The sequence below is a fragment of the Phragmites australis genome, chromosome 15 (assembly GCF_958298935.1).
Source record: "Phragmites australis chromosome 15, lpPhrAust1.1, whole genome shotgun sequence".
NCBI classification, from domain to species: Eukaryota; Viridiplantae; Streptophyta; class Magnoliopsida; order Poales; family Poaceae; genus Phragmites; species Phragmites australis.
In genome coordinates this window covers 2,956,338-2,971,419 of record NC_084935.1, presented here as the reverse complement: position 1 = coordinate 2,971,419, position 15,082 = coordinate 2,956,338, and the positions used below count along the sequence as shown (strand labels likewise).

Here is a 15,082-nt window from a genome sequence, read left to right as displayed (position 1 = left end):
ATACAAATAGTATGCAAAATCCATTCTGATACCTTCTTATGAATACATAAGGACAATACATGCTATTTGTGTAGCCTCGTTTTTCGAGAAATTTACTCAAACGATTGTACCACATTCTACCTGACTGGTTCACCCAATATAGTGACTTTTTCAATTATACGCTATAAATCTGTATATTTCCTATATCCTGATTCGGCAATGTTATTCCATTAGATACATTCATATAAATGTCTGAATCAAGGCTCCCATAAAGATATGTGGTCACAACACCTATCAATCTCATTTTTAACTTCATGGTTGAATGTCATTGAGATTAAATATCTAAAGGCAATATCACCCATCACCGGGAAATAGATTTTTTCATAATCAACGTCTGTTCGTTGAGTGAAACCTTGTGTCACTAGGCATGTTTTGTACCTCATAATTTCATTCCTTTCATTTCTCTTACGAACAAAAACTCATTTGTATCCTACTGGTTTGATGTGAGGAGGTGTGCAGCATACTGAATAAAAACCTCTCTTTTATTCAGGGTTAACAGTTCAGCTGTTATTTTCTTCTGCCAATCTTCCCAATCTGATCTCATTCTACATTTAGTGAGCAACGTAGGCTCAGGGTCATGATCTACAATTGCGATAATTTTATTTGCGAGGTATATGTCAACTATTGTGGTTGCTCTGTTTCAAGATTATCCTGAATTCACATAGTTTATTGCTATTTCATCATGGGATGCATTTTCAGGTGCTTCTTCATCTTGCTCTTCATAATTCCTTACAATTGAAGTAAGGTTCTTTAGTTTACTAACATCAATTTCAATGTGCATATTTTCATTGGTTTCTTTTTGTGTGGGAAGATTTAAGTCTGGTATGCCTATTTCCTTAGGTTCTATATCGTCATCAGGTCTCAACTCGCTTTTCTTCTTTCTCCTTTGGGGTATTTTTATGATCGGCTATGGTAAGCTCTTATTTTTCCACTTTTGTCAGACGGTCTTCGGCCATTAGGGACTTGAAAAGTTGAATTTGTTGTACTTTTATTATTTTTCAGAGCTCTTAGGACAAGATGATGGGTACCTTCTTTTGGTACTTTCACTCTCTCCGGTGCATTGTATGCAGGCACATGCGACTTAGTCACGCTGTTCATATCACAAAAATGACCAGACAAATTATTTTCTAATTTATGCAAATCGATAATTTTCTGTATTTCATCATTTGCTTCACTAGTGCGAGAATCATGTGACGTAATTTCTTCATCCTGCCATATAATTTCTCGACATTTTTCATCCATGGGTATATTTCCTCTCCATAATGACGCAAAATTATTTTCATAAAAAATGCAATCAGCGAAGCGTGCCATATGTAGATTTACAGTTGTTGGTTCTAAATATTAGATTATGGATGCAGTCTTATAATCGACATATATTACAACTTTCCATAGAAGTCCCATAGTGTTTCACTGTAGCAACGGTATTGACACATAAACCATACATCTAATTTTGCATAAATGTTGAATATTCGAAATTATCCCTTCACTAGTTGTATAGGTGAATGGATGTTATAGAAGGATGATCTATAATTAATGAGAGCCGCCATATATAATATTGCATGTCTCTAACATGTAGCAGACAAATAATAGTGCTACAACAAAGGTATAGCAATAAATTTTATTCTTTTATCAGTGCTTCGGTTAGTCCATTCTGAGTGTGAATGTGTGCTACAGAATGTTCAACTTTAATTCCTATATTAGTGCTTGTAGCTAAGCTTGCTCTTCTAGAGCTTTCAGATATTCATTCAATCATTCTAATTCAGCAACTAAATAAATGGCTAATTAATCTAATTCTAGATAGAGTCTACGAAATATCCAACCACTTCTTCTTCAATGACTTTCTTTACCGCTTCATCCTTCATGGCATCTTCTATGACAGTGGAGGATGGCAAAGTAGAGGCATTTGTATTCTTTACTGGGAGATCTTTTACTTTCAGTGTGGGAGCATTATCACCTTCCATGTGAGATGCTACCCTTTCAATTATGGCTATTTTGTCCACCTTCATCTCCACTACAATGGTGAGGTGTGTTTCTGGCTGATCCTTCTTCTTCTTCTGGTATGCTTCCACAACATGTTTTGGTGCTTCCCAGGCCATTTGCCCCATCTGCCTGGTCTAAATAGGGGGGCTGGCTAGGGTTTCCAAACCCTAGTTGCGACTCAGACTGGTGGCTGGCGGCGCTTAGTGCCCATGTGGGGGCGGCGTCGGCATGGCTCATGGGGCATGTGGTGGCCGGTGCCAGCAAGACTCCGAGCGCGGCACATCGATGGGGATGCAGCGGCACGTGTTTCGGGCAGCATGCGCTTCAAGTGGCGGGGTGGTACAACGACGCTTCTTCGGGCGGTGCGTGCGGCTCACGCTTCGGGCTGCGGGGCGGTCCTCGGCTAGCCGGACTGTGTGGCGTGTAGACCAGCTAGCATAACGGCGTGAGACGTGTACACGACCGGTGGCAGCTCGACCGCTTGTGTGTGTGTGGGGGGGGGGGGGGGTGATGGCCATTGACCGGCGCACGACGTCATGACGCGGTTGCGCTTCTGGCGTGGCCTAGCGGTGGCAGAAGATCGAACAAGGGTTGCCGCAGCGCGGTAGCACCGCTTCGAGCGACACGACAGAGCTACAAGGTTGTTGGTTTCCATGCCAGCGGTATGCCTCCCTTTTTCTTTTTCTTTTTCCAACATGTAGCGGTGGCCATCCACGGTGTACTGTGGTGGAGGACAATCGTTGGTGTGTCGGCTGGTAGCGCGGTGGTGGTTGCGAGCCCCACCAATCTTGTTATGCCGTATTCATATGTCTGTTCTGTGAAGAGATGACAGCCGCCAGTTTCGGCCGCTGGCGTGGTGGAGCACATCTACTGTTTATGCTATTTGCTATTGTTCGTGCATACGATGCTACTGTTCATGTGATCATTGTTGTTCATACGATGCGATTCTATATCTAATTTTGATATAAAACAGTTGTAGCAAAAATACAAACTGAATTGATTGTACATAACGTGTTGAGAAACCACTGCTATCGAGTATAGTTCAAACGATCACTCGAAAAAATAATTATAAAAGAGACATAATATAGCTTTATTTTTTATTCATCTATATTTATAATAAGATATTCTACCTCGTATATATAGTGTCAAAATAAAAAATAGAATTAATCTTTAAAAGATAAAAAACTATTTTGATAAAATTAAATCTTTAAAGATAGAGATGAATCCAAATTCTAGATAAAACTACACGTTCCCAACCCAACCAACCATCGGTACTCACTCCCTATCAGCGGCGACCCAACAGCCGACGAAAATATCTGGAATCTAGAAGGTTCGCGAACCAACCGCACGCGCTCCGTAGTACGTACCGACCCCCAGCGGGTCAGGCACCACGACAGCTCTCCAAAATGCCAACTCGGCTACGGTGCGTCGCCAACCGCCAGATGGACCCCACGTGATGAGGCCCACAGCTCAGACACACAAGGCGCCAACTCCCGAAGCTTCAAGAACCTTCACCACACTCTTTCTCCCCCGACCATATATACCTGCATGTTCAAGCCACCGAAATATCACACGCAAAAAAAAAAAAACAAGAGAAAAAGGAGCCAGATTCTTTCAATTCTTCCACGGTTCACCTCTCTCGTGCTCCATCGCCTCCTCCCATGGCCTCGGCGAACGACGGCGACCGCGCGGCGGCGGGCATCCTGCGGCTGCTGCTGGGGATGGCGGCGGGGGCCCCGACCTCCGCGCCATTGCCGCGGGGCAGCCGGCTGGTGATGGTGCAGCACTTCATCGTAGGCGACGACGGGGACCTGTTCTCAAGCGGAGTCAGCGGCGGCGGCGTGCCGCCGGCGTCGAAGTCCGCGATCGCCGCGCTGAAGGAGGTGAAGGCCGGGGAGGACGGCGTGGGCCCGCTGGGCGACTGCGCGATCTGCCTGGACGGGGTGGAGGACGCCGCCAAGGAGATGCCGTGCGGGCACCAGTTCCACGGGGAGTGCCTGGAGCGTTGGCTCGGCTTGCACGGTAACTGCCCCGTCTGCCGCCACGAACTGCTGCCGGCGGCGAAGGAGGAGGATGCCGCGGCGGCGGATGGCGGCGAGGAGAGGCGGAGGCCGAGGGCCGCTGTGGTGGTGAGCTACCTGATGCTTGCAGGCGAGCGGGAGCAGCAGCAGCAGCAGCAAGAGAGAGAGGAGCCGTGGACCATTAGGATAGAGGACGTGGATTAGGATTAGGAGCTCTACGGTTAGGCGTCTAATCACTTTCAATTGGTTTACGGATTGGTTGAAGTGGGTTGTTTCTCTTCTTTTTGTGCATATATAATGTGATTTGTAACTACGGGAGGAAGAAATTGGGTAACTGTGAATACTTTGTAATGCCGAAGACAATGTAGAACAGAGGTTCAAATTCCATGGATCAATTTTTACGTTCTCAGAAAGAGAAGCAGTTCGTTCGCTCGCTGATTTGCTCAGCAACTGTGCAATTCTTGCGAATTCGGTCATGTCCTTGTGTCGGATTTGCTCATTGTGGCCTGCGTCGCTGGTCGCCGACACCGACGGCCGGCTGTGGCCTACTGCCACCTCCGTCAGCGGCGCGGTAGGCTGCCGTTCGCCTAGCCGTATAAGACTGAGGGTATGTTTGTTCGTTATCTAAAATGTCGATTTTAGACAATTATTTATTCATAAATTATATTTTATTAGTCTTTTAATTCGTATATTATATATTTATTAATTTGTCGTACTTATGGTTAAGAATTTGTTATTCATATTTTTTCCCGAAAAATCACACTTAACTAAATTTAAACATGGTAAACTTTGACACTCTATATGTGCAATTCTACGTTTACAGTCTTCCCTAATGTGCACAGTGCAATATTGCTGGTTGAGTCGGGCTAAAATACAAAATAGACAACATACGTCAACGTATTTGTGAAAATAGACAATATATCGACGTATTTGTAAATCTAGCACCTGTATTCGGTACCTTAAAATCTGAAAACTCAATTTCAGTACCTCAAACTCTGAAAATACGTCGAGCCTACTGATTTCGGTACCTAAAATGCCAAATACAGCACTGTTTACCGTATTCGATACCTTAAATACCGAAAACACTCTGTATTCGACAACTGAGGTGCCGAAAGCTGTATTGGGCACCTCACTTGCGAAATACGGCTCTGCCGTGCGCGCTCCAGACAAGCTAGCAAGCTACAGTAAAAAAGAAAGTGTCCTAAAATTCATGTTTTTATTTAACTCACAATTTTATTTGAGAGTATAAAAATAGTCTAAAAATTATAACCGTTTTCATGAGAAAAATAGAGTTCACTAGCAATCCGTTTTAATTGGTTTGATCCAAAAAGCATGAGCCAATATTTAATTAAAATTCTCTAAATAAGTCAACTTTTATAAATTCTAGCAATTTTTAATGCTCAAATAAATTCTCAAAAATTAGAAAAAATCACTAATATTCTTCTAATGTGATGTACTAATTTATAAAAATGTTTCCAATACTATGTTATTTGGTGAAAAAATGAGTTCCTTTGTAATGATTCATTTATATGCATTTTTATCATTTCATGTCATATTCTCTTTTTAATTCAATTTGAATAAAAATAAACGCATACATTCTCTTTTAATTCATTTCATGTGACATTATCTTTTTAATTCATTTCATTTCAAGTACTAATATTTTATCATTTCAAGCTCACCCAGCACATTTGACGATGAGATGTGCTAATATCCTCTCTGTTTGACATCCTCATTTATATGCATTCTTATCATTTTATGTGATATTCTCTTTTTAATTCAATTTTAATAAAAATAAACGCATGCATTCTCTTTTAATTCATTTCATGTGATATTCTCTTTTATCATTTCAAGCTCACTCAGCACATTTGACGATGAGATGTGCTAATATTCTTCTCATGTGATGCAGTCAACATGAACATATTGAGATTGTTTTTTCATGCACCTTTGTTGTCTGCACTAAGGAAGCAAAATATGCTCAACCAAACCTTGTCATGCTTTTCATCTCCTCAGCCGTGTATCTTCACACCACTTCAGCCATGACAACAAGGGCAGTCATCCTCCACAAAAGAGAATATCACATGAAATGAATTAAAAGAGAATGTATGCGTTTATTTTTATTTAAATTGAATTAAAAAGAGAATATAATATGAAATGATAAGAATTCATATAAATGGATCATTATAAAGGAACTCATTTTTTCACGAAATAACATAGGGCTGGAAACATTTTTATAAATTAGTACATCACATTAGAAGAATATTAGTGAATTTTTCTAGATTTTTGAGATTTTATTTGAGGCATTAAAAATTGCTAGAATTTATAAAAGTTAGCTTATTTAGAGAATTTTAATTAAATATTGGCTCATGCTTTTTGGATCAAACCAATTAAAACGGATTGCTAGTGACGTCTATTTTGCTCATGAAAACGTTTAGAATTTTTATACTATTTTTATACTCCCAAATAAAATCGTGAGTTAAATAAAAAACATGAATTTTTAACTACTTTTTTCCTTCTACTGTAGCTTGCTAGCTTCTCTGGAGCGCGCACGGCAGATATTGGGCACCTCAGTTGCTGAATATAGAGTGTTTTTGGTATTTGAGGTACCGAATACGATGAATATTTTCGGAGTTTGAGGTACCGAAATTGAGTTTTCGGATTTTAAGTTGCCGAATACAGGTGCTATATTTACAAATACGCCGATATATTATCTATTTTCGCAAATACGTCAGCATATGTTGTCTATTTTTGTATTTTTTCCGGTTGAGTCGTCATTGCATTTGTGCTGTTGAGAGACTCCAGTATATTGAGTATTTTTATCTCGCTCAGGGACGGGCCTACATGAGGGCCAGGTGTGTAGATATATATATCTATTTTTTTAAATAAATAAATATATATATTGTATTTTTCTTAGTCTCTTGGGCCTGTAACCTTTTCTCACTAATGGCCCGAGCCCAACGTGACAGATTGGCAACATGTGAGATGATGTTTGTTTACATTTCTTTTCTAGTGAGTACTGATGCATGAAATGAAATATCAATATGATATGTTGCCCTTTACAAATGTATATCTTGTATTTGATTTGTGTGATCATGTGATATGTTGTCATTTATATTTCTTTCCTACTAAGTACTGATACATGAAATGAAATATCAATATGATATTGTGATAAAAAAAGGTACAAAATTTACTTGAATTATTTCTTATTTATTTTACAATATGTGGTTTCATACTAATAATAAATAGTACTGTTTTTCTCCAGAGATTATCGAATATTTTTTTAGCTAGCTATATACACCTATTGTTAAAATGATATGTCCACCACTGACCCCACTGATCTTAGGCATGTTTGTTTGGACTTCTGTTGCCTTTCGCTTCTCATAAGCCTGAAACCCATACTAACGTCTGTTTTTGTTGATTTCTGGTTGTGGTTTCTAAGAAGCAAAAGAAATATTAGTATGGGACTGGCTAACTGGGTTGGAGGATCCTGGCCTCTTTGGTGACAAAACTCACAACTGAAGAACTGGTGGTCTGGTGGTCAGGGATCAAGTGCTGAAGTTCTGGAAATGCAGGGTGCTAAGGCCACCACTACCGGGGTGTATCAGTCTGCCCAGAGAATTTTCAGCTACTTTTTTCATACAGTATTTTCTCTACAACTGCAAAGTAACAGCATGCATTCATTAGAACACTACTCTCTGCTGGAAAGCATACTACGCCTTCATCAGTTCATGGAATTCCTTGGACCCTCCGGGAACGTAAGAATTCGGGCGCTGCTACACGTATGAATTCGCAAGACCCAATAGTACGCATAGCTTTTCCGTAAGAATTCAGCCAGAACCTGCACGTACTGGTGTACAAATTGACACTTGAAGGTTACTACTACTTTGCTAGGTGCTATATGATCGACGAGCTGATCTCTGTACACGTCGTCACGGTTCAGCAAGCCGGTGATTCGATTTGGTTGGCGTCATGGCCCCGGTGCTTTGGGTGTGTGACGATCGTTCGGGCCTGAGCCAGGGTAGTCAGTTATCTGCAGAGCCATCCTTCCAAACATCTCTTCCACCACTGCGTTGCTTCTCCAGTTATCCTGCAAGATTTTGTACGCGAGCATAAGATTATTAGTTTCTGAACGGGTTTGCTTGAACTCGAACACGCAGGATTCTCTGGAAATGGTTTACTCGTTCAGATATGGTTCAGTGTGACATATTATCGTTCATTTCTTGACCTAAATTGTTGCATTTTGCACTTCAACATTTTGAACTACAATGACCAAGAATCACACTACTATAAACCCAGGTGTGGCCTCTTTCTGTTGTACTGTATTTCTCCTTGATGCGAAGACAAGTTCTTTTTGAAAGCTCGATACAAAGACTCCTGCATTTTTTTTTTGGCAAAATGAGAACTCGCAATCACAGTTGCATATGGCTTCGCTTGGCTCTGAAACGAGACTTTGAGAACCTGAACTAGTTACAGTTGCTGAGCTTAGCCAACAGGGTGCAAAAACATAGTAACTGTTCAATTCAGAATTCTTATATTATGAGAAAAAGAGTTGACTGTGTTTTTTTTTAAAGCAACAGATTCGATACCTCTTCTAAAGTTTGAATCTTAAGCTATTTAATCGTATTATGCAAGTAGTCGTTAGCCAAGTACCTCTGAAGAACGATCGCCATCATGAAGCGCCGGAGCCTCCACCACGACCATCATGTAGCTCCCTGAATCCGCATCAGAATTACCGCATCAGCATTCAGCAACTCAGATCCTCAAGAACTTGCCGGGAAAGAACAGGGGGGGGGGGGGGGGGAGGGATTACTTGTGATACGAGCTGCGTGAGCTGAAGCCACGAGGAGATGGAAAGCGAGCAAGATCCCCAGCAGACGGCCGGCTGCCAGCCTCCCCATGCTTCCAAGTCCCAACTCCAAGCAGAAACGTATCTATCTCTGATCTTGGCTGGATGATACGCTGAGATTAAATAGCAGTGACGGCGTGCTTGCCTCTTGCTTCCTGTACAGTCGACACCTAATCATGGAGCATTGGAAACGCAGGGGAAAAGAAATCTTTTTCTGACGTCCACCACAACGCAATTGGCCGCCTACCTAACATGGCTTTGTCTGGCGTTGCAGACTCGCTAGTCGCAAAAAAGAGACACGGCGTCCCAGCGTAGCTACAAGACCATCTCTAAATAATGTAGATAACTTATTAGCTATAAAAGTGTACCTCATCTATAGACTATACTAAAGATGACTTCTCCAATGAGCTATCTATAAAGCTGTATCTTCATGTTTTTAATACTCATATATTTTGTCTTATTTTCTGTTATAGACTATCTCTTCAACAAGAATTAGTTAGTTGCCCTCTCTCTTCCCTCTCCTTACTCTATTAGGACAAATACTTATATGGACCAGCTTATACCTAGTTGATGTGTCATCGAGGAGACACCCTAAGCAGTGGAGATATAGATGAGATGATATTGCTGCACAGCTCCAGGCCTCCAGAGGTTAGCATCTCAAGATCTCTACATCTGCTGACGTGTCAGGCACAATTCTTTGCACTGGGTGTCTGGGCCGCACTCACGTCCGTGTTCATGAGGCGGTGTCAGAGAAGGAGCAATGGATGAAATTGCAGTGTATGTGCTTTTGGAGAGAGGTGATCTGAAGTTGTAGCTACATCTGTTGATGCTTTTACTCCTATATTCGGTATTGAAATTCCTGACACGACTTGTTAACTTCCATCTCTGGTCAGATTAGTGCCAGGCTTTCAGTTTTTCGACAGAACAGATGAGAAAAGGTGAGTGGTCATGACATGCTGAGTGCTCATCGTGTGTTATGCGTGACGCGACTGAATAGAATTTTGAGGAGATAATAACTGAAAACGGGCTGGTGGCCACTAGGATGAGGCAACCGTGTCAACAAGGTCAACCGTGTCCATCATGTGATTCCATTTTGAAAAGCGGATTAGTCAAGTTGATGTAGATTGCTTCTGGCCTTTGAAGTCCCCAAAGAGTGGCTGAAAATAAGCATTCTGTTGAATTGTGTGTGGACTCTGCTGTCTCTGCACCACACAGGTTTATAGTCTGTGCATTTTGTGGAAAGAAGATAGACCCATTTCCAGACTCGGGAGGACCTTCTGGGCAGATAATACTCTGATGGACGTTGCATGAACTAACGGATTCGGTGTGTCCGATTCGGTAAAAAAAAAATTAGACACGGGTGTTGTTAACACTGGAACTAAGTATACACTAGCACTGTCCATTTGGCAGTGCCTGGTTAATCAGACTCAAGACAGTATGCAAGTGTGGCGATGAGGATACTGATCGAGCTGGTCTGAGATGAACATCATGGTTGATTCAGATGGTAGCTGTGCTTTGCGCTGCAGCGCAAGACGGCAAGGGCTATCCAAAAAACTGGGAGCATTGCTGCTGTACTAGTTCCTAGTACTGCTACATTTGCTTCTGCCTCAAAATACATATGTGTGCGTTCTTCTGAAATATAAAAGGAGATAGTTATATTAATGCCATTGAGAATTTCAAAGTGGATTGAAAACGAAGAGAACATGCATATCCATATCCTCCTCGGCTGCTATCCCGACAGGTTCGGCCTCAAGAAAGAAATTAGAAAACGAAGCACCTCGAAATCGGTCAAAAAGAAAAAAGGGGGCAATAGTAAATTTACCACTGCTTTAAATTGTTATTACAAACTTTTTGCTAGAAAATTGTAAAAATACTACCAGAACTATCATTTGAGTGGTATTCTTACAAAAAATAAAAAACTACTGGCAAATTTGCAAATGCCCCAAAAGAAAAAAATACATGCCCAGGCACGTTCTTGGAAAAAAAAAATATCAGTCAAAAAGAAGAGCAACCTTGCGTGCACCCGCTCGTATAAAAGAGACCACAAAACAAGCCCAATACTGCGTGTCCGCGTATCAAGCCCAATACAGAAACAAACCTAAAACGTTCCAGTGGGCCTCTGTCATCCGCAAAAGAAAAGTTCACCAGATGGGTACGTACTTTAAGGTGTGATTGGTCGCCTATAGGCATCTTGCCCACATAGATGATATATGCAAATTAAGTGAAAACAGGCTAACTAAAATTATATTTATTAAAAAAAACTATATTTATCAAAAAAAGAGTTTGATTAGTTGTATCCATCTAAATATAGGAGTGGTAATGAGTCGGGTCAAGGGTGGGATGATGCAAGAATGTACCTGACCTGAAACCCGAATCCTTAAATCCGACTCATCCCTAAAATTATAACCAGGTGAAAAATCAATCCCACCTCCGGCCCGACGAGGACCCGAGACCTGATTCTCATGACAACACCGGTGTCGCCCACTCGTCTATGCCTCGCCTCTCCCTCTAGCGTCGGGGCTCTACCTCGTCCTCGCGTCTCCCTTCGACACCGCTGCCCACCTTGGCCTCGTCTGCTCCGCCACCTACGCGCGAATCCAGAGACGCCAGCGAGGGTGGCGTGGATCCGACGACGCGCGGCCGCATGGGCAGATCGGTAGAGGGAGGGTCGGCCCAGAGCGGCCAAACATAGCTCGGGGTGACAGAGCAAGCGAGCGCACTGTCTAGATCTAGCTGTGGCGTGTGAGTTGTGGCGGTCTGGACCAGAGACGAAGAGTCAGAGACAACAAACCTAAAGTGAGGGCTCAAGTTTTCAACCCCAACCCGACAGCCCGGTGAAGCTAATTCTACACCCGAATCTGCCCCCGTCAGGTGTGAAACCCGCAGTGCCCTAACCCAACCTAGCCCACTGTCACCTTTATCTAGATAGACTAAGCTAAATTTTTGTTTGATTGACTGAATCTAAGGTCGCATGAGTGAATATAAGAGTTGAGATTGTAATTGATTACTCATATGAAAGTAATTTTATGATATTGACACATGGATCCGTCTATATGAGTGTATATTAGACTAAACTATGAAGGAAAACTCGAATCCATCAAACCAGATTTGAACCATGTATATAAACAACTAAGAATATTTTTTTCTGAGGTTATAGGCACCATACCAAATTGCTCTAACGCTGGTAAACAATCAAACCCTGCTGTCCTACTACACCGCAGTGGTGGCCTGCTCTGCTGGGTTGGATTGGCGAACACGACGCCTCTGCATCGCCGGCTGCCGCCGCTGGTGGTGGCTGCCCAGTGCCCACTGTATCCACCCACAGATGAAGCTTCACTCCAATACACACACAGCTCGTTTCTTCGAAGTCTCGCGCGACGGAGTGGAGTCTCAGCCCGGTTCTTGCTGTAAGACTAACGGTAGAAAGGGCGACTGAGCAGAAAGGGCGACTGAGCGAGACAGCATGACCGAGGAGGCGATGAATCTGATCGAAGGTAGCAAGTGCGGAGCGGGCGAAGCGCCCGGGCCGGGCCGGTCAGTCGAGACGGGGTCTCTGTCATGCGTAGGTCAAGGGCGGCCATGGCTTCAGGGTCCAAAATGTTCGCGGCAGTCGAAGGATTGGCCAAGCTTTTCCACTCCTTTTCCAGTCCATGCGTATATGCGCCAGATGTTTTACCGGTCTACGTCTAGCATGCAGCCATCGATCATGTCCTTGTCCGTAGTTAGCAGCCACAGCTCTCATCCGGACTTCGGCGGACTTTAAACCTTACCGGGTTCATCTCTGCAGGCCCATGTGTCAGCGCGAGATTGAGCGAGAGGAAAGAACACGGTGGGCGTGCCTCGAACCACCATCACCATCACCGGTGTGTAAGGGCTCCCTTTATTCTCGCTCTCATTTCCCACCTCTAATTTTCAATAGAGTTTCAGCTAGTAAAGACAGCTGAAGCTCTATATAGATGTGTCTCGATCATTACTATTATATTTTTTAAGTAGTAGAGAAGAGTAAAAATATGACTCTAATTAGATACATATAAAGTATTCGGTTAACTTGACACAGTATGTGTGTAATGTTATAGTATTTTTGCCGACGGTTCCTTAGGATTTGCTTAACTGATAACAACTAGGATATGATCATAAATATATACGAATGAGCCGCCCGCTGGCGTCTGGTCCGACTAGCGACGGAGTCCAGCATGCACGCAGCGTCCGTCCGTACTTGTTCAAACTCCAAACTTTCAGCATCATTTCTTGCCGGCCCGCAAGCAATAATTTCCACCGTTAAGTTTCAGCATCTACGGCCAATTTGCTCCAGTTTGATTATAATCTACTAGTTCAACAGCAGCCTACAAGAACTATATATATTCCCGATCATATGCCGCCATAGCTGTCGATCTGTAGCAATTTAATCTACTGTCTCGCAACTTGCAATAAGGCCATGTTAGTCTAGTTCATATATATTTATATGCTCTCTGTCACTGATGCCACTTCTAGCTGATCTCTCACTTGGCTGTCATAATAAGCTCGATCAGATCTGGGTTACCGCGCTGTGATGCCAGCTAAACCGATCAACATGCAAACGATGCACACACGTGACAGCGTCAGATTGTGTCCCTGACGTACGCAACCACACGTACGTGCGATCAGGGAGGGGTCGCCTTTTCAGGCTCACCAATCTAGCCAAGTTGGTATATTCAAGCTGCGATGCTTTGTAGCGAGCCCGATCCCCGGCGACACCGGGCCGACACACGTGCAGGCCGCGGGAGGCCATCCGCGCGTTTTGCTCAGCGCTGAGCATGGCTTAGCCCGACACCAGATCCCGATCAGTGTACGTGCAGCCTATTAACAATGGAGGAGAAAAGAATCCAAGTTTGGCTTGACGGTTAGCAGCGATGGCTGTATCTTATGGCCCTGTTTGGGGGAGCTTCTGCCAGCTTCTGCTTCTCAGAAAAGCTGAGAAGCTGAGAAGCTCCCCCAAACAGGCTGTTTGCTGAGGAGCTTTTCGGAGAAGCAAAAGCTGGTTTCTGGTGAAATGAACTAAAAGCTGAAAAGCTGGCTGAGGGTGGCTTTTCTGAAAAGCTGGTATGCTGAAAAGCTAAAAATTAAACCCATAAACCAAACCGCTTATCTCAGAAGCCATAAGCAGCTTTTCAGAAAAGCAGCTTTTCAGAAAAAGCTCATAAGCTCCAGCTCCCCCAAACAGGGCCTATATCTGTTATATCCATCAAAAATTAAACTCTAGATTTGTTCGCTGTGTATTTTACCTAGACGTGATTTTTTCAACAATTGATGCGTACCTGTTGATAGCACGATATATGCTGTGATTTCGTTAATCTTTAGTATATACATATATAATAATATAAGCATGTATTTATCTATGAGTTGTATTTGTATTCGAAAAAAACAACGAAGGAGAGGGGCAGACTCTTCATTTTTTTCATGGCCGATTATTAATTGTTGGTTAATTAGGTGTCGGCCGGGACGTACGTGCGTGCGCGATCCAGGTGCGACAGCACGTCGGCCGTCTGGCACTGAGCGAGGATTCAGATCGTAATTTCGACGGGATTCCCTTTGCCGGACCTGTGGGACAGCTAATGCATGCTCAGTTGTATTTTTGCTTTATTGTAAGCCTGTACCGCTACGTAAGTAACTTGCTAAACAACCCATATACTGCGTATTTGGTCTATAATGTTACATTTTTCCATGTAACAATGGTAGTGACATTTAGCTCAAGCTTGGCTACGGTCGAGTATATATAGTGCATAATTAGCAGGTTGTATTGTTGTACATGACCAGCTTATATATGTGCTCTTGTTGACATGATTTATTCGTCGAACTCAGGATTTTTACAGCAAACTGTAAAATTGTTGCATTCCAATTCCCAAACCGAAAAGCTGGAATGAGTGCAGTTTCACATTGCACAATGCACTGCTTAGGCAGCCGGTCTGATGCCATTGCGCTCTGCGTTTTCACATTTTCAACTACCTCAAGTAGGAAACTCACATTTCCACACCTGCTTCACGTATGAAGCTCCACGCACGACTTGCCTGAATTCCCATTATCTTCATGCTAAGCACGTCGAAATCAAAGTGATAGCTCCTAAAAAAAAGGCCATAACCGAGAATATACGTGGACTTAGATATATTCCATTCGTTATAAATACATGTTGTTTTGAAAAAAGTTTGATAAAATTTTAAAACGT

The 15,082-nt window shown here is 42.8% G+C and overlaps 2 protein-coding genes across 2 annotated transcripts; one reads left to right on the top strand and one right to left on the bottom strand.

The window, feature by feature from the left end:
- The first annotated feature begins 3,574 nt into the window (after positions 1 to 3,574).
- On the top strand, positions 3,575 to 4,435 carry LOC133893665 (E3 ubiquitin-protein ligase CIP8-like). The gene has a single exon (XM_062334753.1). It carries the CDS (start codon positions 3,681 to 3,683, stop codon positions 4,242 to 4,244), a length of 564 nt encoding a protein of 187 aa, XP_062190737.1. The 5' UTR covers positions 3,575 to 3,680; the 3' UTR covers positions 4,245 to 4,435.
- A 3,278-nt stretch (positions 4,436 to 7,713) lies between these two features.
- On the bottom strand, positions 7,714 to 9,084 carry LOC133891885 (uncharacterized). Its single transcript, XM_062332587.1, has 3 exons — positions 8,848 to 9,084; positions 8,688 to 8,749; positions 7,714 to 8,124 (listed from the first exon to the last, which is right to left on the bottom strand). Exons 1-3 carry the CDS (start codon positions 8,933 to 8,935, stop codon positions 8,005 to 8,007), a joined length of 270 nt encoding a protein of 89 aa, XP_062188571.1. The 5' UTR covers positions 8,936 to 9,084; the 3' UTR covers positions 7,714 to 8,004.
- Between the last annotated feature and the right edge of the window lie 5,998 nt (positions 9,085 to 15,082).

Excerpts from the sequence above, each read along its gene's own strand:
- LOC133893665 (XM_062334753.1), top strand. The coding sequence starts at position 3,681 with ATGGCCTCGGCGAACGACGGCGACCGCGCGGCGGCGGGCATCCTGCGG.
- LOC133891885 (XM_062332587.1), bottom strand. The coding sequence starts at position 8,935 with ATGGGGAGGCTGGCAGCCGGCCGTCTGCTGGGGATCTTGCTCGCTTTC. Across the intron at positions 8,750-8,847 it reads TCACGCAGCTCGTATCACAA|GGAGCTACATGATGGTCGTG; the intron begins GTAATCCCTCCC and ends ATGCGGATTCAG. Across the intron at positions 8,125-8,687 it reads ATGGCGATCGTTCTTCAGAG|GATAACTGGAGAAGCAACGC; the intron begins GTACTTGGCTAA and ends AAAATCTTGCAG.